General features: G+C 51.1%; 1 protein-coding gene across 1 annotated transcript in view; it reads left to right on the top strand.

Moving 5' to 3' along the window:
• prex1 (phosphatidylinositol-3,4,5-trisphosphate-dependent Rac exchange factor 1) overlaps positions 1 to 23,481 on the top strand; it is a 52,697-nt gene that overhangs the window by 10,385 nt on the left and 18,831 nt on the right. Inside the window, exons 3-10 of the mRNA XM_056588418.1 lie at positions 3,599 to 3,732; positions 5,108 to 5,223; positions 7,782 to 7,931; positions 11,330 to 11,477; positions 16,287 to 16,387; positions 19,482 to 19,585; positions 20,232 to 20,281; positions 23,327 to 23,402. Coding sequence (XP_056444393.1) covers positions 3,599 to 3,732; positions 5,108 to 5,223; positions 7,782 to 7,931; positions 11,330 to 11,477; positions 16,287 to 16,387; positions 19,482 to 19,585; positions 20,232 to 20,281; positions 23,327 to 23,402 — 879 coding nt within the window. The remainder of the gene's footprint in view (positions 1 to 3,598; positions 3,733 to 5,107; positions 5,224 to 7,781; positions 7,932 to 11,329; positions 11,478 to 16,286; positions 16,388 to 19,481; positions 19,586 to 20,231; positions 20,282 to 23,326; positions 23,403 to 23,481) is intronic.

Below are 23,481 nucleotides of genomic sequence, written 5' to 3' on the forward strand. Positions count from 1 at the left end.
CTCTCTCTCTCTCTCTCTCTCTCTCAGAAGAATTTCACCGCTGCCACAAATGTTATTGGAGCAAAACAAGAAGCTGTTGTCATCCGTTTGGCCGTTTCCCTTTGCTTCAACTTTAACAAAGCTCCCCTATGTTCCACGCCGGCCACGTTGCTGAATCACTCACCGACAGGAAGCACGCGCCCATAACCCGATTGGGAGACGAGGAGGCGAAGATTTGGTTGTAATGTGCGACTCCCCGCGAGAAACCGACCAATCAGGGGCTCCAGAAAGAGCTCTTCCCTGAACCATTAGTGTCCATTATGTCTAGAAAGCACTTCCCAGTCTACTGACTACACACACACACACACACACGCGCACAAGCACAAACACACACACGTTAATCTACGCCTAAAAAAACCTGCATAACGCACAGTGCATAGGTTATCCATCTCTTAACTGCATTAGTGTACTCTCAGGTATTCTGCGGGCTACACTCTGTATTTGTGCTAATGGAACACACACACACACACACACACACACACACACACACACACACACACACACACACACACACACACACACACACACACACACACACATCCATCACCACGGTGCACTTATATACATACAATGATGTGCACGTGTAGACACTAACACACATGTCATCCATATGTGCATGCACTCCGACCATAAATGCGTGAACATTGGTTAAATATACAGCAGATGAGTACAGAGGAACAGGTGCACGCGCACACACATCGATGGACAGAGACACAGGCACACATACAGACATACACGCGCACATAGATTGACAGAGAGACGCACACAAACACACAACCACACGCAGACACATACGTAGACGCACACATAGATGGGACAGAAAGAGACAGGCACTCATACAAACACACACACACACACACACACATGCAGACACATCGATGGACAGAGAGACACAGGCACGCATACAAATGCACACGCAAACACACACACACACAACGACGGACAGAAGCAAGCAGCCATGCATACAGACACACACACGTGCAGACACATTGATGGACAGGCAGGGCCGCACGCACACACACCCAAACAATGTGTGTGTGTGTGCGTGTGTGTGTGTGTGTGTGTGTGTGTGTGTGTGTGTGTGTGTGTGTGTGTGTGTGTGTGTGTGTGTGTGTGTGTGTGTGTGTGTGTGTGTGTGTGTGTGTGTGTGTGTGTGTGTGTGTGTGTGTGTGTGTGTGTGTGTGTGTGTGTGTGTGTGTGTGTGTGTGTGTGCGCGTGTGTGTGTGCGTGCGTGTGTGTAATCCAAGCCTGTGGTGCGGTCAGGGTGAGGCATGTCCAGACTCTGGGAGATGGGTGTTCTCTATAAACTCCGTAGCAGTAGACATCCATCACCAATTCAGCCAGGCCGAATCCATTACAGACGCCCCAAGCTGAGCGCCTTCTGCCGGGCCGGGTCTCTATCGCTGGCCTCGGGGTGTGTGTGTGTGTGTGTGTGTGTGTGTGTGTGTAGGTCCGTCTATCTGTGGGTGTCTGTGGGTGTGTGTGTGTGTGTTTGCGCGAGGTATCCACACATGGACGGGCTCGGTTCCAGTTAATCTGGAGTCTAACGGAAAATGGATTTCTCAGAGCGACCTGTGATTGATTAGAATGGTGTTTTTCGGGAGAGGTGTGTGCGGCACCTTTTTTGTCACACTTAAAGAACACAACATTCCCGTTCCGTCGTGGTTGTCAGTGTTTGTCGGCTAAATCACGTTATTGTCTTTCTCCGGGCGGTTTATGATATTTTCATTTGGGTGTTCAGCAGTTTTCCCAAACATTCCCAGTTGAGGCTGAGGCAGAACATCAATATTGAGCTAACTACAAAAAAGATCCCAACTGCTGAACAACCGGGTCTCTAAAAGACAGGACAGAGAGCAGATCACTTCAGGAACAGAAAGAGGATGTTCGTTATTCTCTCTTTGGATCCATCTTACGCACGGACGAGATCAACTTCAAAGGCCCTTAAGCAGGGGTTCGTAATGTGTTGATGCTGCGTTTTAATTGGCTGTGTGATGTTTGAATGTCCTGACGGTGCGTTTTAATTGGTTATCTGACGGCCGGACTCGTAAGGAATAACGAAGGTCAATTGGCTCCGAGGCAGGCGGTCGGCTCGTCGATGGATCAGCGATCACCGGAGGCCGTCCCTGCTCGTCAATAAGTGATCAGCCGCGACGCCAAACGCCCGCCCAGAGAGTAGGCGCTTGATCCCGGGGTTAGCTGTACACGGGGCCGACCCGCACGTACTTACGGGAACACATTGGCTCCTGCTTTTCACGTCAAGACAAGACGTCCTGCTCTAGTAATGCTGGAGGGGATACGTGTTCAACAGTGTGTGCCCGACTTTGTTTGTGTTAGAAATGTAAAGAACGCTGAAGAAGTGAGAACGCTGTGGTTAAACATGACTGCAATTCGACACTGTGTGTGTGTGTGTGTGTGTGTGTGGTTTGATATGCCCTTTCACCAGTTTGTGGCTATGCGCTGTTCATAAAATATGGCATATATCTAAAACATGCACCTCCCACGGGGTATCTGGTCAGCTATTTTTAAAAAGGGTTTCCTGTAAGCCTTCCGATTGTAGTACCTCCTATCAGCATTACCCACCCCCGCACACAACACACCCTCCCCAAACCCACACACCCTCCTCTCAGACTCTCGGTGCAGAAGGCGTCGTGCCTGCGTGTTGCCGCGAACGGAGAGAGCGTTTGAGTCCGGAGTTCAGGACGCGGTTTAAGTTCATACTCTGGCCAACTGTCTGGGCGAGAGAGAACCGCTTGCCCTCTGACCCCTTTAGGGTCCCCAGACTTCTGGGAGTACAGTAATGAGACGTTTGAGGGGGAGAGGCGCTGGGGGGAGAGTGGGGGAGGGAGGGAGGGAGGGAGAGAGAGAGACAGCCATGCGTTGTCTCTGTTCTGACATGGGTAGAGTAGCGGAGAGATTTACAGCGCCACAGCTGTATCTCTCTGCGTTTTTTCACTGACGTGGTTCTCATCGTCCTCCTCGCTGTGGACTCCCACGAGAGCCATCGAGCGGCTTCTCACTGGACCAGTAATGGACTGCCGCCACAGCAATCAAATATTAAAGCCCTCACCGCAGCCCTCCTCACTGCAGCCCTCCTCTTTGAGGGAGAGGGACATGCCAGCAGGGTTCATCAACTGGGGGGAATCTCATGTCTCGCTCTGGGTGTGTTTTATCTTTTCTAAAGCTTTGTACTGCGGTTGCACTCTTAAACGCTCCGATGGCCTGAACATTTCTTCAGTATGAAGTCGTCTAGCAGACTCTTTTTATCCAGAGCGACATGCAGTGAGTTGAGCAGCACAGCAGGCAGGTCATTAGTGCTGTTACCAAAACAACGTAGAAACATTGTAATTTAATTGTAGTTTGATTGTAGTTTAATTTGAGTTTGAGTTATTTGATTCCTATCTTTTGTTGACAGGAAAGCGAAAAATGTGTTGATGATATGGCACGACAACTAACGTTACGAGACGCATCCCCACGTGGTTAGAATACCAGCGGGTGGCACCCCCATTAACCTCCCCCCTGAGACATGTCCCGTGTCTGACTGTGGTTCTGTCCTCCACAGGGAACCAACCTGACGGACATCTCCACGGAGCTGCTTCTCCACGGCAACCTGCTGAAGATCTCCGCCGGAAACATCCAGGAGCGAGTCTTCTTCCTGTTCGACAACCTGCTGGTCTACTGCAAGAGGAAGTCCAGGTGAGCCGCCGGGGAACCCCGGGGAACCTAGGAGAACCTAGGAGAACTCGCGAGAACCCAGGAGTACGCTGAGGCCAAGTTCGGCCTCTTGCTGTGCTTGCATTGAAGGTCCCCCCCCTGTCCCTGATTTTGAGCAGTCCAGTCAGAGTCTGCCAAAAAAAAGCAGAGTTTCTCCAGCTCATTTATGATGGAGCATTTGAGGAGGTCTGAATACACCTTCATTTGTAAGAGCCGTCGTCTCCAGGCCACGACGCTGACCAGATGGCCCTGAACTAGGGGCCTCTGGCAGGCCACGCTCCAAGCCCGATGACGCAGAAACCATCAACGCAAGCGCCGGCGTGGTGTGGCGGCCCGCGGCGGCCGTTCAGCCCAGAGGTCTCCTCTGGCGCTGAGCTCCACCCGAGCTCTGCAGCGAGCGCAGAGAGTGTACTGAACGCTGCAGGCCACGCCCGGCCGCCCCCCTCGTAAACGAGCCAGGACGCCAGCGCTGGGGCTGATGTGTGAGTTCCTGTGTCGGCACGGCAGAGCATTAGTATGCAAACAAAACAGAGAGAGGAATCGTACCGGCGTGCCCCCCCTCGCCCGCTGCCAGGATCAACCTGCAGGCGCTTTCAGAGACACTGGTCTGCACTCAGAGAAGCTCTGGCAGCAACAGGGCCCTCGCCCGCCAACGGAAAGTACTAACCTTCCCGGTGTGCCTGCTTCTTCTGGCATGTGTCTGAGGAGGTAGAGCCGGCTGGCTGGTAACCGGCAGGTTGCTGGTTCGATCCCGAGTTCCTCCTAGCTGAGCCCCTGAGCAAGACACTTAACCCTAACTGCTCCCGACGAGCTGGCTGTCGCCCTGCGTGGTTGACACCGCCGTCGGTGTGTCAGTAGGTGCGTTTCCATCCCCCTAATTTAATGCGAACTTTGAAGTATCGAATCAGTAAACGGTGATGGAAACACCAAAATTTGCATCAAAATCCTCTAATTCGCAAAAAAGTTTATCCGCTCGCTTGAGGTGGTTTATGAGAAATGCGTAACAGAGTAAATTCGCAACATGGGAGATGGAAACACATTTTTCGAATCAGCTGTGACGTAGCGAACTTTGAACACACAGGGCTGACGGTCTTTCAGATTTCCGCATAACGACCGGCCATAGCAACCCTGCCGACATCAACGTGTAACGTCATCACCCTATTCCGCTCCAACCACTTGATGGAAACGCACCTAATTCGAATTACTTTTTTGCGAACTTTCTAAAGATTTGCATCACATTTGAGATGGAAACACACCTAATGTGTGAATGGCCACTCCAAATAACCCGGTGAGTGGCCACTGGTCAGAAGGGCGCTGTATAAATGCAGTCCGTTTACCGTTGACCGTCTTCTTCCAGAGTCTCCGGGAAGAAGTCCACCAAGAGGACCAAGTCCCTCAGTGGGCCCCTGTACGTGTTCAGGGGCCGCATCAACACGGAGGTGATGGAGGTGGAGAACGTGGAGGACGGAACAGGTGTGTACTGTGTGTGTGTGTGTGTGTGTGTGTGTGTGTGTGTGTGTGTGTGTGTGAGTGCCAACCATCGCAGCACTCACTTATTCATAACTTTACATTACTTCATTACACAGCTCTTTAGGTGGACAATCATTCATCCCCATGTCATGTGGGAGATGCTTTTATCCAAAGCGATTCACCCTGCCATTCGTGGCATTAAGTGGCAGGAAGTGGTCAGGGCAGCTCCCTTAAGGGTTGCCTACAGGTAGACTGCGGTCATTGGGAATCGAACCCTGGACCTTTCGGGTGAAAAACGCCTCCATAAGATGAATGATCATCGATATAATAATACACTTGTTACTTTTCAGTTTGAACGGCAGCGCATTTCACACTAGATAATACATTTATCTAGTGTGAAATGTCACTGTTTTGGGGGGGTGCACCAAAACAGTGACGATGCCCCAGACGGTGGGGTACAGTGGGTGGAGGCGCCCCTGTGAGCCTCCACCCAGCGGAACCTGCAGCACCATTACATTTACATATTACGTTTTCGGCGCACTTCATCCAAAGCGACTTCACAACGGTTCATACACACATTGACACACCGACGGCGGAGTCGACCACGCAAGGCGACCGTCAGCTCGGTTTGGGTGGAGTGTCTCGCTCAGGGACACCTCGAAGGGAAACCCGCGCTACCTCCTGAGCTAAGCCGAACCGACCGTCTCTGCTGCGCCGCGGAGCCGCGTGTCAGAGACGCCACGCCTCAACTCTCGACTAGTTTCGGTGCGCTAAGCGCTCCGCTCTCGCTGCTGTTGTGGTTACAGCGAAAGTTTCATGGAGGGTGGGGCAGGGCACCGCTGTCCTCCTCTCGCTCTCGCTCATTGTCTGCTCGTTGTTTTAGTTTTTTCTGGCACGGGCACAAACGTGGTTGAAACGTCAAATGTGCATCTCGCATCCACCTGCGGTCGGCTGGCCCCATCGAGCTGGTGAGGAGGCGGAACGGGGAAACCGCGCACGCAGAGTTCCTGTGATCCCCCTGTGATTCTAGGAACCACGACGGCCCGATGTTGTTAGATGCGAGTAGCGCACAGATGATCAGGAGATGGCGTCTGATGAGCCCTGCTTCCCCTCGGTACGAACAACACAGCCAGCCGCGCTCACAGGCGGGGGTGTGTGTGTGTTAGGGGGGGGGGGGGGGGTAGAGGGGGGAGGGTGGAAACTTTGACAGAAGCCTGTGGTTTGAGAGGTGCGTCTTAATGTCAACACGCCCTCATCTGCCACTTTTGAGGTGTCACTCAGTGGTAGTCGGTAGGTGAAACGCCCTCAACTGGTTACATTTGACATTAAGTCTGTTGGTTTAGTCGATCGGGTGGCTGATAGGAAGGCTCTTATCTTCTGAGTCACCGCACCCTATCACTACTCTACGGGTTAAAGTGGAACGATGGGGTGTGTTGGTTGATGGGAATGATCTTATCTTCCGAGTCTCCTCGCCCTATCATTCCAATACGGGTTGTAGTGGAATGATAGGGTGTCTCAAGTCTGTTGGTACAGTTTGAGGAACTGATTGGTTGGTTTCCTAGAATTGTTCTTGTTCACTTCCAGTCCCAAGTCATGATAGCAACCAAATAACTCCTACACCATACAAACGTCTTTCAAATGAAAACACTTTAGACCCCCGCAGGCCATTCTGCATGTCGTCACAGCTCGGATCAACTGGATCCCCTTCAAGTCCAGAACGAGACCCCGTTCCGACTCTGGACTCTCCAACAAGACGGGCCGGGCCGTCACTCTGACGCGGGGGGGTCTGAACCTCCCTCCGGCTCGCTATTTATACGACCTCCAGGACTAATGCAGTCCATTACACGGCGCTATTCATTATTCATCAGACACCTGCAGCCGCGCGGGTGATAAAGCGAGAGTGGCCCTGAGCTCTGGGGGAGAGACGGCCTTTACTGCACTCACAGACAGGCCGCGGGCTACACACAGACACACAAACACACAGACACACAAACAGGCCCTAATTGGCCTGTAAAGCTTCCTGCCGTCAATTGGTAAACATTTAGAAAGGGAATCGCGCACCCCCCCCCATTGACTTTTAAAACGGCCTCTTGGGTTATTGTTATGTTCATGGTTGTAGTTTTAGTCACACGTCGAGGCTTCCTTTACAAGGGGAGCGCTTCTGTGCCTAAGCGAAAAGGTCAGAAGGTTATTTATAACAGTCTGAGAAGCTTATATCATTTTGAATGGGGTTGCAATGGAAGCACTTCCATTGCAACGTCTATGAATGAAGTTGATTATTTTAACATCAGAATGATCTTGACAACTTTTTAAATCTTACTGTGGTTAGACTCACCACATTAAAAGTCAGAACGAAAAAAAGGTCAGACACTAGTTGGATGGCGGCAAATTGCTTCATTGCGTCACCTAATGTCATGATATATTAATGTAACGAGGTCATGACTTAGTGCTGCATGATGTCGGCGATGACCTAACGATGTGACGACGAGACAAACTCATAATGATGTGATGTTCTAACGATGTATCCGCGTACTGACGTATTGCCGTGTGATCATCTCCAGCGGACTACCACAGCAACAACTACACGGTGACCAACGGCTGGAAGATCCACAACACGGCCAAGAACAAGTGGTTCGTGTGCATGGCCAAGAACACCGAGGACAAGCAGAAGTGGCTGGACGCCATCCTGAGAGAGCGGGAGCAGAGGGAGAGTGAGTCCAACTTTGATTTGATTTGAAAAATGTATTTAAAAAATGTCGTCAAATGAAAAAGAAACAAAAACAACAAAAACATGGGAAGAAGTATGCACTTGTTTTATCCCACCCCCTTTTATTAAATCATACAATAATTATAAACTACTACCGGTTTCATTTAATTAAATTAAAGTTAAGCAATTAATATCTGAAAAACGAATCGCATAATATTAAAGTTGAATTTACTTTACTAGATAACTTTATTATTTGACGATATATATTATTATTTATGCATGTGTGTTGTGCATTCACAATCTGCTGCTTAATCATGTACCAAATGCTTTTTTCAAGTCTTTAACAATCAGGTAGGGGTGAGGAGCATCTTGCTCAAGCTTGCCTACTGGGACGACCGGACATGGACGTGGTTCAAAGGACCTGATGTTTGTGGATGCATTTCAGAGTCCTCAATGAGCATATAAGAAAATGGCCTCTCGGGTTCTAGTTATGTACATGGTTATAGTTTGAGTCACACGTCGAGCCTTCCTTCAAAAGTGGAGTGTTTCTGTGCCAAATTGGAAAGGTCAAAACAGTTTGAGAAGCTTATTTTAGTTTTTAAAGAGGAAGTGCTTTACATTTGAAGGACTTCTTTGCAACGTGTATGAATTGAGGACGACTGTGGACAAATGGAGCACAAAGGACCTGACCATCCTGTCCTTATAAGGGATCGTGGATGCTTGTCAATGTCCTGAATGAGCAGGTAGGGGTAGGGCTCTTCCTAAAGGGGGCCTACACGGGCGTTTCCCCAAGTGGGGAGTCACAGCTGGGTCACAGAGCTCATTCACAACACTGGAATAACTCAGACGTGTTAACCAGCGTGTTGGATCAGAGTGAGAACCAGGCAGGCTGCAACTCGCCGCGGAAACGGGCCGCTTAGCAGGGGGAACGGCGGAGATAAATGATTATTCTAACGCGAATGAATGCGAGGGCCAACGTTCGTGTTCCTAATGGGTTTTTGAGTCCGTTCCAGAAGTCCTGTTTGAAGTCTCGGAACCCCCGAGGAGGAAACCACTCATGATACCGAGATGTACTTGTTATCCGAGACCCTCATGATACGGACTGGATGGAAAACGACAAAGCATTCGTCTTGTTTAGCCTCGTTAGCGTCCGTGTGCCCTACCGCTACTGATATTCAGACTTCCTGCTCCTGCGGTAAACAGTGTGTTTTGCACCTGTTCAGTCCTCACCATCTGCCCGTGTTGTTTTGAAGCGGTACGGCTCGGGGCTATCAAAAGGCTTTAACCAGATTTGGGGCTTCAGATGGGGTTACCTAATGGCAATGAGGCGAGGAGCCCAGAACATTGATTATCCCGGGCCATCGGTGAGCGGCTCGTAGCTCTGTACCAGACTCCTCCAGGAGAGCACACCTGTGTTTCCCCTTCTCAGATGAACCTGGCTGATTTTAAACGGACTGCATTTATACAGCGCTTCGGCCAAGGCTTCGGCCAGCTCGTCGGGAGCTGTCAGGGTGAGGCGCCTCGCGCAGGGACACCTTGGCACTCCGCTAGGAGGAGCCGGGGATCGAACTAGCAACCCTGTGGTTACCAGCCAACTCGCTCTACCTCCTGAGCCACGTGCCGCCCCCTTGTGCTGGAGGCATGTGGACGTGGCCGAGGTGAACAGTTGGCGGAGCAGGTCCAGGTTGACCTTCTGGCGGTAAAGTGGAAGTTAAGGCGGTTACCTAAGGAGAGGAGAACGAATGGTCCGGCCAGCGGTATCGGTTTACGGCCCGCTGGAAATCGACCTGCAGCCAACAGATGGTGGTGTGGTGAGGGCGGGGGGGCTTCCAGTGATCTGACGGCAGATTGTCACCCCCAGCAGCCCCCCCCCCCCCCCAATACCTCCAGCCCCTAGCCCATCACCTGTTCCTTAAACTCTGAGTGCACTTCAAAAGAGAGCATGCTGTTGGTATGCTGTGCGACCGCTGCTGCGATATTTCTCTAAAAATCGTTATGTCTGGTTAAGCGCTTGCTTGATTTGAATATGGCGCCGTTTCCCATTCCGTCGCGAAGCGTGCTTTCATCCAATCCCACGCGGTGAATTTAGCCGCACGCCGTTCTGGAGCAGGTAGGCGGGTGAGAAGGCATCTCGCTCCAAGGACGACCACCTTCCATGTTAGGCGTTGTGAGCCTTGCTTAATTGGCACATTGGCCAATTAACCGACAGAATGTGACCACGTCGACTGTAGTTTGTTTGGAACGTAACGGGTGTCTTTAGCGATGCAAACCCCCGTCGAAAAGCACTCGGCCTCTCTCCCCGCCCGTGATGCGTTGGCTACCGTCTCGACAGCTTCCTCTGATTCAGAAATAGGAAACAACCTCGCGGCGCAGACCTCTGCCAACACAGTTCCCACCCCTGCTCCTCATTGTCTTCTCCCCAAACAACCACTTCAACACGTGCGGTTGGCGGCGTTTCCTCTGGTCGATAACGGGGCCATTCCAGGGCCTTTTCCGGAAGTCTCTGGGCTGGGTTTTTATTTCCATGTCCATCTCCCACCAGCTGGGCCGTGTCAGTCGCTCCTCCAATCACGTGGGCTTCTGTGCGAAGCTGGGGAGTGAGTGAGTGTGTGTGTGTGTGTGTGTGTGGTGTACCAGCTTGTGCCATCGGGACTGGGTAGACAAGGAGCTGTTCTGGACGAGGTCCGACAGCTGGGGGCCAGAGGCGGTGAGCGCTGGAGGGCCCCGGGGCCCCGACGGATGTTTCTGTTGTTGAATGGCTCTCATTGTTTCAGCCGCGCTCCAGCTGCTGTTCCTATGTAATCCGAGTACCCCCCCCCCCCCCCACCCACCCCCTCCACCCCACCACCCCACCCACCTCTCCATCAGAGACAGCACCCTGCTCAGGGTGTCTGCCTTGCCCAGGGAGAGCGGCACTTTCTCTGGGGTTCAGACGTGCTGCGGTGGGACCTGTTCCTGGAGGGGGTGGGTTGAGGCCCGCGTTAGGGAGGGAGCCCAGAGGAACACAGCAGTAGAGGCGCTCGTTTGCGATAGGATGCGTTTGAGAGAATCACGTCATGTGTTGTCGGTGACGGTGAATCCGTAATGTTGTCATGGTATGTGGTGTTATAGTGTTTCGCCTTTGCATGCAAATGACGCACGGTAAAGGGGGCGTTTTCATTCCTTTTCAACATTCTCTAAATAGTCTTGCTCAAGGGCACCGGGGGGACGTTGGGGTTCAAACCCACAACCTTCCGGCTCCTTCGACTGTTTTACAATGTTGTGGTCACACAAGTCTGTGATTTTGTGGTTACACAGTCAAACGATGGAAGGAGACTCTAATCCCTTACTTTGGTTTACAAATCACAAATCTGTAATGTGTGTAAAGGATTGAGTTTAACCGACGTGATGTTCCCGCTGCAGGTCTGAAGCTGGGCATGGAGAGGGATGCGTACGTGATGATCGCGGAGAAGGGCGAGAAGCTCTACCACATGATGATGAGCAAGAGCCGTCACCTGATCAAGGACCGCCGCCGGAAGCTCAGCAACGTGCCCAAGTGCTTCATGGGAAAGTGAGTTTTTCATCCACCTGCTTGCTACATACTCATTGAGCAGATGTTTTTTTTTCCCCGAAGTTACCTGCAGTGAGTAGCGATGAAAGTTGTTGAGGAGCTGGTAGGATCGAGTAGGACTCTGGCTCAGGGATGTCTTCAGGGTCGTCTGCTGAGAGTCCAGCCAGGTCACTGGACCATCCTGCCCTCAGTCGTTACCCCATGAGACCCGAAGTCCTCATCGACCTGACCCATTTGGATCTCTTACGTTTCTGTCGGACTGGATTGCTGCTCCATTTCTTTCTTTCTTGGCTGTCGGTCACAGTGAGAAGTCTCCGTGGGCGGACTGTGAATGAAATGTAAATGTATGTAAACACCGTAACGAAGCAGCGATTCAGAGTCAATTTGGTTTGAAACCTGTCATGAATGAGCTGGGAGGCGCTAGTTTGAAACCTGTCATCAATGTGCAAGAAGGGGTATGGCATCTTGCTCAAGGGTTCACACATTGAGGTTTGAACCCAGAACCCGTTGGCTGGGAGTCAAACGCAGCTAACGAAAGCTAACGGAAGCTAACGGAAGCTATAACCTCCCAGAAGCTCACCTAGAAAAAGCTAACAGAAGCTAACAAAAGCTAGCCAACCAGAACCTAACCTACCAGTAAACACCAGTAGACACCGGAAGCTAACGGATGCTAATCAGAAGCTAACAGACGCTAACGGACGCTAACAGTAGCTTACAGAACATTGTAGGAGGTGAATCTGAGCCCCCACTGGGTCTCTCCCCGGTCCGTCAGCTGTTACGTAACCCAAGGAGGGGAAGCTGTGCTCTGAGATTAGCAGGCAGAGCTCCGGCCTGAGGAGCTAATCTGCTTCAGTCGCAGCATCCTGCTGTTTGTACAAATCAACGGCGTGATTACCTCTGAACGCAGCTCTGCCGCCACACACTCGTATCACCAGACAAACGCTTCCTGGACTGGACTTTCCTCTTTAACGCACGCGATCACACACACTCACAGACCAACTCACGTATAAACACACACACACACACATACACAGACATACACACACACACACACACACACACACACACACACACACAGACACACACACACACACACACACACACACACACACACACACACACACACACACACACACACACACACAGACACATGGACAAGCACAGACCAACACATTGACACAATCAGCCCCCAAATGGACTCTTATTTTCATGAGGAAAGTCGCTGATTTCCTGTGTGAAAAAAAAAAAAAAAAAAGTTTTCCCAGTCAACTTTCAACCCCTGCTACCCTCCGCCATACCCCACCTCCCAAACACATCGTCTGTTGGCTTCACCCACACCTCCTCATCCGCCCCCTTCTCCTGTCCTCTTCCTTCCTCCTTTCCTCCGTCCTTCCCCCCCATCTCTCCCTCCGTGTGCGTTACCACACAGGGAGTGAACCTCCAGGGCCGTCCGCCAATAAAGCCTTCCTCCAGAAAGGCTTCAGGAAGTCAGGAAACGTAGTGCACAGAGCGACTAGAAGGAGGTGGTGGATGAGGGGGTCAACACAGGACCTTCAACCAGAAGGCGTGGTGTGTGTGTGTGTGTCACACATTATTTTAATTAATTTTTCAGTTTTCATTCACAGTTTGGTTAGGTTTAGACAACCCAACTACATTGTTAGGCTGAGACTACACAACTACTCGGTACTTGGTTAGGTTTAGACCGCACAACTTCTTGGTGAGGTTTAGACAACACAACCACTTGGTTAGGTTTGGTGTTAGCCAGAAAGTCTTGAAGTTTTAGCTTTAGGGTCAGGGTTAGTTTACTGTTAGTGTTAGGGTTAGTTTAGTGATGGGATTAGGGTTAGGATTAGTTAAGTGCTGGGGTTAGGGTGTAGTTAAGTGTTAGTTTAGTGTAAGGGTTAGGCAGAAAGTCGAAGGGTTAGTATTAATGGAAGTGTTTGGGTTAGTTCTCCCTGTGCAGTGTTGCCTCTGTGTTGGCTGTGGGGCTGTTGAAACAGTCATCAGTAGTAAACGTCAGGGCTCAGACTGCTGGATCTCTTCCTAAGTGTATATTTATCCTGCTCTGACAGCCTCCCGCTTACAGCAGACCTCAAGCAGGTCCCATCAGCGGTGCTCACGTCGTCGCTGTGCCACGGCCCAGTAGATATCCCACGGGTAATGCGAACCGCAGACACGCATAGTAGCATGTAATGGCATCGAAGCCTGCACACTAGAGCTATGTTTGGTCGCACATGACTTGGCCTTACTTGCTTTATCGCCCACAACACCAACACCACTTCTCCAGGAAGCGACAAGTTCCGTCCAATAATAGCTCGCGGATCCCACCTCCAGTTAACAATCAACTGGAGGCCAGCAGAGTTCAGAAATGCAACACAGACGATTCCATTCATCTTCAACCGTTAATATCGACCGTAGACATTGTCCTGATGTGGCAATGTCCAAACCATTTAAGACTTGTTAACACTAGCTTATGGAAACCGGGGGTTAAACCAGACCCCGCCAAATCCCAAACCCGCCTCCAAGCCTGTGAATCAGTCCAGCATGTGGATTGATCCATCGTCAGCCCTCCATCTTGACTCCCCTGGTGATTTATATGCTAAGGAGGTTTGGGCATGCAGCAACAGGGCCGTTGCCCTGAGATGCCCCATCCCCGTGGCAGATGTGGATGACACCAGCGCTAACCCTTTAGCTTCACTTCACCCCTCTTTAGTATATCCTCTTGAGCAGAGCTTCGAGAGCATGGTTGTGCTAGCCTAGCCCCTTCAGCGTAGCTTTGTAAGCGTCACCTCTTTAGCATTGCATCTTTAGCCATAGGTCTTTAGCACAGCTTTCTAGCATAGTCTCTGTAGCGTTTTCCTCTTTAGCATACCCTCTGTTAAGATAAGATAAGATACAACTTTATTAATCCCCTGTAGGAGAAATTTGTTTGTTGCAGAACAGCCCATCAGATAACATCGTTTCTCAAGCTGCTAAAGAAGCTCATAGCTTCTTTAGCATAGCTTCTTTAGCATATCATCTTTAGCATTCCGTCTTTAGCATATTTTCAGAAACAGCTGTCTGATTTTGCCCTGTTGAGTCTGCTGACGTCACCATCGGTTGGAAATCTCAGTCTGGTTTTAACTTGTCTTCACCTTTCCATCCCTTTTTCCTTGACACACACACACACACGCACGCACGCACGCACGCGCGCGCGCACGCACACACACACAGTTCCTGTGCGTTGTATTAATTTCCATAACAGCTCTGTTTCCAAAATTAACCTGGCTCTTACGTAACACCCAACGCTCACACCCCCCCCTCACCCCTCCCCTCACCCCAACCTCCCCTCTCTCCCCTCCCCCCACACTCCCCCCTCCTCGTTTAGGTCCAGTGCCAGCGTCAATTAACAGCTTCTTCCTTTAACACACACAGACTCACTGACATTCGACACACACACACGCACACACACACAGACACACACCTCACTGACATTCGACACACACACAACAGAAGGGCAGACGCACACATGACAGATGAGCAGAGGGGCGCACACACAAACGCACACAGTCGTCCCGTCTTGGAGGATAGTGTATCAGCTGGTTGGTGGTAACTGCGTCAATAATTATCATGGTAAAATATTCCTGCTGCTCCCTGACCAGACACAAAAACATATCGCCAGCTGGCCAAGGTGACCCCCGTTCACCACAGCAGCCACACTCTGGGGTCACGTTATGGTTCAATAACACACACGCAGACGCACACACACACACACACACGCAAAGATATGCACACGCGCAGACACACACACACGCACACACGCGCATACATATGCACAGACACAGACGCACGTCGCTCGCAGACACACACGCGCAGTCAATCACTTTGATTACCCTTAGTTATTGTTAGTCAAGCTGTTCCATCTTTTGACTTTACATTAAGAGGATAAAGGCTGATGAGCATAGCACACACACACACACACACACACACACACACACACACACACACACACACACACACACACACACACACACACACACACACACACACACACACACACACACACACACACACACACACACACACACACACACACGCAGGCACGTGCACAAACTAACAGCAGTTTCAGGCTCATTCTCAACCTTACACACACACACACACACACACACACACACACTCGCCCAGCGTCGGTCCTATTCAGCGCTCATCATACCAGGGGAATTGATTTAGCTCGGTGGCGTGAAGGAGGGAGACTGAGGAGAGGGAACACATTAGTCTGACCGGGTGGGGGGGGGGAGGAGGAGAAGGTAGAGGGGGGAGGAGAGGAGGGAGGAGAAGGGAAGGGGGGGAGGAGGGGGAAGAGAAAGGAGGAGGAGGAGGAGGGGGGAGGAGAAATAATTTATAATTAGAGTTTATAATGTTCTAATGTACTATGTTCCAGTGAGTTTACAATGTCCTGTGTTCCAGTGCGTTAATAATGTTCTAATGTTCTGCGTTCCAGTGAGTTTCTAATGTTCTAATGTTCTAATGTTCTGTGTTCTGTGTTCCAGTGAGTTTCTAATGTTCTAATGTTCTAATGTTCTGTGTTCCAGTGAGTTTCTAATGTTCTAATGTTCTAATGTTCTAATGTTCTAATGTTCTAATGTTCTGTGTTCCAGTGAGTTTCTAATGTTCTTATGTTCTGTGTTCCGTGTTCCAGTGAGTTAATAATGTTCTAATGTTCTGTGTTCCGTGTTCCAGTGAGTTTCTAATGTTCTAATGTTCTAATGTTCTGTGTTCTGTGTTCCAGTGAGTTTCTAATGTTCTAATGTTCTGTGTTCCGTGTTCCAGTGAGTTTGTGTCGTGGCTGCTGGAGAGCGGAGAGATCAGTAAACCTGACGAGGGAGTGAACCTGGGCCAGGCGCTGCTGGAGAACGGCATCATCCACCACGGTACTGCTCCTCTCTCCTCTCCTCCTCTCCTCTCCTCCTCTCCTCTCCTCCTCTCCTCTCCTCCTCTCCTCTCCTCCTCTCCTTTCTCGCCTCCTCTGCTTCTCGCCGTCCTTCTCTCCTTCTCTCCCTCGCTCTTTCTGTTCTTTGTTCTCAGTTCTCCTGAACGAGAAAGGAGAACCGAGAACAAAGAAGGGAATTCTTTGTTCTCTGTTCTCCTTTCTCGTTCTCCTGCACCTTCTCTTGGTGAACTCTGTTTACTCATTCATTACTTTTCTCTTCCTTTCCTTCTTTCCGTCTTTGACTTTCATTTGTGTTTTCTTTTTTCCGTTCTTCCGTTCATTCTTTCGTTCCTCCTCTCTTTCTCTCTTTTCTTTCTCTCTCTCTCTCTTCCTTCATCCTTTGCTCACTTTCTCTCCCTCACTCTTTATTCAAACGTCCTCTCTTTTTCTTCCTGTCTTTCCCCCACTTTCTCTCTTTGTTCTTTCACTCTTTCGGTCGTTCTTCTGTGGTTTCAAATCGAAACCTTCTTTCGCTCATCTGCACGGAATCACATGTGCAAGCCCTCAACCCATTTTTAAACCAATCATTCACCTCCTTCCTTAACGACCAGAGACGCGTTGTCCTGTACTGGATCAGTTGGTGCTCACCACCTCACCCAGTGTGTGTTCCCCTGTGGGTTCTTCTTTCGGGTTCTACGGTGGGTTCCCCTGCGTAGGCATCCCCCTGATGAGCTGCCCGGCAGACACAGCTGCTCCTCAGTGTTTAGTTCCGCTGTTTTGGAGACGGGTCCGTCTGTCTCTCTGCGTTCCCCGCGGCCGGGCGACGAGCAGACTGACGGACGCGGGCCGCACGTCTCCCGTTCACAGCGCCGACAGCTCAGCAGCCTCCGATCGCCACGGGTTCCTCTCCTCCGCTGTCTCCTCCTCCTCGTCCCTCTCCCCCGTCTCCCGCTCACTGTCTCCCTCCCGTTCTGTCATCCTCACTCATCTCCCTCTTGCTCGCCCTCTCTCCTTGTCACTCCCTCTCGCTCTCTGGCTCCCTCCACTCTTCATATCATCCTCTATTCCTCAATCTCTCTCTCTCTCTCTCTCTCTCTCTCTCTCTTCTCTCTTCTCTCTTCTCTCTGTCTCTCTGTCTGTCTGTCTGTCTGTCTGTCTGTCTCTCTCCCTCTGTCTCTGTCTCTGTCTCTGTCTCTGTCTCTGTCTCTGTCTCTGTCTCTGTCTCTCTCTCTCTCTCTCTCTCTCTCTCTCTCTCTCTCTGTCTCTCTCTCTCTCTCTCTCTCTGTCTCTGTCTCTCTCTCTCCCTGTCTCTCTCTCTCTGTCTCTCTCTCTGTCTCTCTCTCTCTGTCTCTCTGTCTCTCTCTCTCTCTCTCTCTCTGTCTCTGCCTTCATCGTCCTCACTCTGTGCTGTACTCTTGAATGGCCGTGATGTAATCTCCTCTTCCTTTATAGTACCAAGTGCACCTGTTGGTAAAACATTGTACCTGTAGAGACGGGAGGTGTGTGAAGACGACCGCAGATAGCGGGGTCCCCCCAGAGCAGGGCTAACGGGGTGAGACAGAGTACGACCGCTGCCCTGACAGCCTTGCTAGGACTCCTCTTCTCAGTGGATCACGTTGTACCCCAAACAACCGACATGCCAGCCAACCAGGGAAGAAATAATACCGCAAAAATTACATTTTTCATAAATAAGAAGCAGAGTAAGGAGTAAGTAAATAGACCCGTTACTAATGGGATATTACCCCCAAAAAAATAACAAAACCAAAGTAAATACAATGAGCAATTTCTAGGCAACTTTTTTTTGGCAAACCTCGTCAAAAAGCGCTAACCCCGGTGAGGCATCGCGCTGACCTCGGTAAGTCCTGGCGCCCGCAGATCCCATAGTTCAGACGACGCTACGGACACCCAACACCTGGGGAAGTCCCCCAGAGAGGGTCCCTTAGCGAGCTCCGTCAGGGCCCCACCCGTCTCCCCGGGGCCCCCACCCTGCACAATGGACCGTACGGACGGAGCTTTGCGCGGGCGTGGCCACTTGGGATTGCGGTGCTCGTATAGAGGATGAGTCGATCTGTTTAGGGGGAAACCCCCTGCCCCCCCCCCCCCCCAGACCTCAGACCTCAGACCCTGGTGCCCGGGGGAGTCCGGGACTCTGCTGGGAAACCCAGTCCGGTTAAAGGAGGCCAAAAAAGAAGGCTGCGGTGGTCCCAGCCCCCCCCCCCCCCCCCCCTGCTGTGGGAGCTCTGCTGGTGCTGCTGGGAGGACGACCCAAGATCAACATTTATATTAAAGGGGGGGGGGGGGGGGGAGGGGGGGGGCTGGTTGCCAGGACGACTCGCGTTCTCTGACTCGTAGCGTATGGTCTGCTGGTCTGCGTCATTCACCCTCTCACTAAACCTCACCCTCAACCTCGACCCTCACCCTCGACACTCACCCTCCTGTCCGTGGAGACCCAAAGCCTGGAAGATTATATTTAAGAGAAGCCTTTATGTTGGGGGGGGGGGATAGGGTGGGGGGGGGGGAGTCTGTGGTCCCATGAGACCGGCGTTACATTGCGGGCTCCAACCAGATGACGCAGTGGCGTGAATATCTATTTCAGCAGCTCGTTTGATCCGCTGGGATAATCTTACTGTAATTTCAAAGCCCACCACTTATATTTTTACAATGGGTGATTCTGTGGAGCATTCCAGAAGGTTCTCTCTCTTTAAGGGGGCTGAGAGGGGGGGCTTTGAGTCTAGACTCGATGAGAGAGCAATTTCTTTAAACCCCCGAGCCAGTAGTTGAAGTGGTTCCTGTTTTTTGTTGCTCAATTCTGTTTAGCTACTAAATATTTCTTTTGTTTAATTTTTGTCTGGACTTAGTTGTTAATTAAAAGCTTTTAAATTCGAATGTTCGGTTACTAATGTTGCCTATGGATCTTATAATCCGTTTTTATTTTCCTACTGTATCGGATCAATCCAAAACACGTTTGGTTGTCGATTGCTTACGCTGCAGAAATCATCCGCAAACCACTCCACTTCTGATGTGCGCGCTTTTAATTTGACGCTGGAACCCTGAGCCTGACCCTCTGTTTCCCCTTCCTGTCTGCGGGCTCCCAGTGTCGGACAAGCACCAGTTCAAGAACGAGCAGGTGCTCTACCGCTTCCGCTACGACGACGGCACCTACAAGGCCCGCAGCGAGATGGAGGACATCATGTCCAAGGTAGGACATGAACGCATGAGGGGGGGAGAGAGGGAGAGGGAGGGAGGGAGAGGGAGAGAGAGAGAAGGATGGATGAGGGAGGGAGGGAGATAGGGCCAGGGCATGAACGCATGAGGGGGGGAGAGAGAGGGAGGACATCATGTCCAAGGTAGGCCAGGACATGATGAGAGTGAGGGAGGGAGGGAGGGAGGGAGAGGACATCATGTCCAAGGTAGGCCAGGACATGAACACATGAGAGGGGGGAGAGAGGGAGAGAGAAAAGGATGGATGAGGGAGGGAGGGAGGGAGGGGGGGGGGGGGGGGGGGGGGAGAGGAAGGGAGGGATGGATGAATACTTTATTACTCCTGCAGGGGAAATTCATGTTTCCTTTAGGACACCAACACACATGATTTGAGTTTATCGCCTCCGTGCTGTCATGAGGGTGTGTGTGTGTGTGTGTGTGTGTGTGTGTGTGTGTGTGTGGTGTGTGTGTGTGTGTGTGTGTGTGTGTGTGTGTGTGTGTGTGTGTGTGTGTGTGTGTGTGTGTGTGTGTGTGTGTGTGTGTGTGTGTGTGCTGCTGTTGGTATCTGCTTTGATCCGAGTGACAATAACTCAGTCTTCAGTGGCCCTAAGCCCCGCCCACCCCTGTGTTCTGCTCTCCCATAGGGCGTCCGGCTGTACTGCCGCATGCACAGCCTCCACACGCCTGTCATCAAGTGAGTACTGCTACACACACACACACACACACACACACACACACACACACACACACACACACACACACACACACACACACACACACACACACACACACACACACACACACACACACACACACACACACAGTTCCCCTCCGTCTTCCCCCTTGCTCCCTTTGTATACATTTATCTTTCTTTCCTCCCCTCTCCTGATGTGGCCTCCTCCCCCAGAGCCCCCCCCCATCTCTCCCTTCATCTTCCCTCCTCCCATTCTCTCCCCCCCCTATTGCTATCTCTCCCCCTCGCTTCCTCGCTTCCTCTCTCCCCCTGTCTCCCTCTCTCCCCCTATTATTATCGCACCCCCTGTCTGCCTCTCTCCATCTCTCCCTCCCCCCCTATTAGTATCTCTCTATCTCTTACTATCTCCCCCCCTATTTCTATCTCTCCCTCTCTCCCCCTGTCTCCCTCTCTCCCCCTGTCTCCCTCTCTCCCCCTATTACTATCTCTCCCCCTGTCTCCCTCCCTCCCCCTCCCTCCCTCTCTCCCCCTGTCTATCCCCTATCTCTCTATCTCTCCCTCTCTCCCCCTGTCTCCCTCCCTCCCTCCCTCTCTCCCCCCTCTCTCCCCCTGTCTCCCTCCCTCCCTCCCTCTCTCCCTCTCTCTCCCTCCCTCCCTCCCTCTCTCCCCCTGTCTCCCCCTCCCTCCCTCCCTCCCCCTGTCTCCCTCTCTCCCTCTCTCTCCCTCCCTCTCTCCCCCTATCTATCCCCTATCTCCCCTCTGATTGAAGTGTCCAGGGTCTCCATTGTCCGGGACAAAGAGGCCTTTGGTGCCGTAGACAAAGGCCCATTCACCCCCACGACCAGCCCCTCCGCGCTGGCCAAATATTATGTCATATTTCCGGGAGGAATTTCCCGTGCATCGCCAACTAATAACGATCTCATTTGGGCTGCTGTCAAAACACTGGAAAGGAGAAGTCTCCTCCGTTATCGGCTCAGTATCGATGATATCTCTCCTCTCCTACCAGGGGTTCCTAGGCTTTGATTTCAGCGTCTAATGAAAGATTTTAAATGCAATGCTGCTGCTTTGCATTAGGATGGTGTGGGCATTTTGTTTATGATTGTGGCCAATACAAAATAATATCTTCTTTTTTTTATAACAAAAAACTCCCATCTGTCTGTCTCCCTCTCCCCCTAGCTCTCTTATTCTCTATCTTTGTTTCTCCCCATGTCTCCCTTTCTCTGTCTCTCTCTCTCTCTCTCCCCCATCTCTGTCTCTGTCTCTCTCTCTCTCTCTCTCTCTCTACTTAATTCCTTTACGGGTGCATGATGTTTTTAGATGAGTGTAATCAGAGGAGTGTCCCTGTTGTAACAGTGAGCTGGACAACCATGGACAACAGAACGGTTTAGAGAGACCACAGTTAGCCCCAGCTGAGAGTGGACAGAGGGACGTGACAGTCTGCTATGGTCCCTTCCAAACGCTCAGCCTGTTAACCAGCCTGTTAACCAGCCTGTTACACCTCATCTCAATGGAGCTTGAGATTCAATTCAATTAGTAATTAGACGGTATTGCTAATAACAAGTTGTTATGGTAATTGCTCTATCTGATCGGCTGTTGTGGATGCAGCTCTTCCTGATTGGCCCATGCGCCTTTGTTGCGCTCTTTCTCATTGGCTCATTGAGGCGCAGGATTATGTCAGTTGCAGTCTTGTCTTTAAGCATACGGTCTCACCACTGATTCAGGGGCGGCGCTAAACGGCAGGTGTAGCCATTAGCCATTAGCCTTCGATACCGGGTTCTGATTTGAGTGTTCTCCTAAATAAATATGAATTAGTTTCCCTCTTTAACATTCGTGTCATGCCTGCTTCCAAAGGCTCCGGTGTGTATGAGCTGTTGACCGGCCTCTGATTGATGGCCGGTCTCGGACTGTGGAGATTGATGTCGGAGTGCTTGTTCAATCACTTTAATCCTTATTTATGTTGAGTCATAGCCTGTGTGGCTCGGGCACTTGAGATGCTGGAAGAATATGGGTCAAGCTGCACTGTGTCACTGGTTCGCACAGCTTCCTCTTGAGGACAAAGACATCCTTGCTGGGGTTCTTGGCTAAGGTACTTGATTTGCTGTGGTACTTAGCAGGCTACGAAACTTGTATTTGCTAAACTACTTGGCAGGCTAGGATACTTGAAATGCTAAAATACTTATCAGGCTAGGATACTTTCTTTTTTAAGGCTCTTTGCAGGCTAGGATACTTGTTTTGCTAGGGTAAGTCAGACGCTACGAAGCTTAAATGAAGCTTGATTGTGAAACAGAGGCCCTCGTTCTTCGCACATGTGTCAAACAGCGTATCACGTGTTGCATCAAGCACTTCCTGTTTCACATCTGCACTTCCTCCTCGTGCAGAGCGGTGAACTCTGTGCTCACTTTTGGCTCTCGTGAGCCAAAAGTGAGCAGCGAGCGGAAAACCTCCCCACACCACAGTGTGTATCAGGGTGTGTATGACACTGTGCATCAGCGAATCTACCACGGTGTGTATCAGTTTGTATCACGGTGTGTATCAGTTTGTATCACGGTGTGTATCGCGGTGTATACCACCGTGTGTATGAAGCTGTGTGTGTATCACTGTGTGTATCACGTCGCGTGTGTATCACGGTTTGTATCACAGTGTGTATCTATAAAGTACATCAACACGTCTTCCAAGAGTTCTCTGTTCAGCGCTGGATTTTACAGTGTTTGGACAGAGTGTTGGAGAACAGACGACACACACTGTGTCATCCTTGACAAACCATGAAGGGTTTTATTGACCAACGCTGTCAAAGACTCAAAATCTTCTACAGCAAATGCAGACGCGTCGACATGGTGCTGCAGCAGGGGCGCTTAGCGACCTCTGACCTGGTTCTAGGCAACAAAACAAAACACCTCTACTGAGTCTGGGTCCGACCACAGAGAACAACAAGCACCTCGCAGGAAACGGGCTGCGAGGGGAAACTGCTGACTTCCTGTCACTGCTATTGTGCAAAAAGACAAATGCAACTAACAGGCCCCGCCCCTCTGCCCGCTCCCCCCACAGAGACCGGGACCACCATCTCAAGACCTTCAGGTCTGTGGTGCCGGGGTACAAGCTGGTGGACTGGCTGCTCTCCCAGGTGAGCAGCTCACAGCCTCTGGAACTCTGACTGTCATGGGTACACATACATATACACACACATAGACATACACACACAC

The sequence above is a fragment of the Gadus chalcogrammus genome, chromosome 1 (genome assembly GCF_026213295.1).
Source record: "Gadus chalcogrammus isolate NIFS_2021 chromosome 1, NIFS_Gcha_1.0, whole genome shotgun sequence".
NCBI lineage: Eukaryota > Metazoa > Chordata > Actinopteri > Gadiformes > Gadidae > Gadus > Gadus chalcogrammus.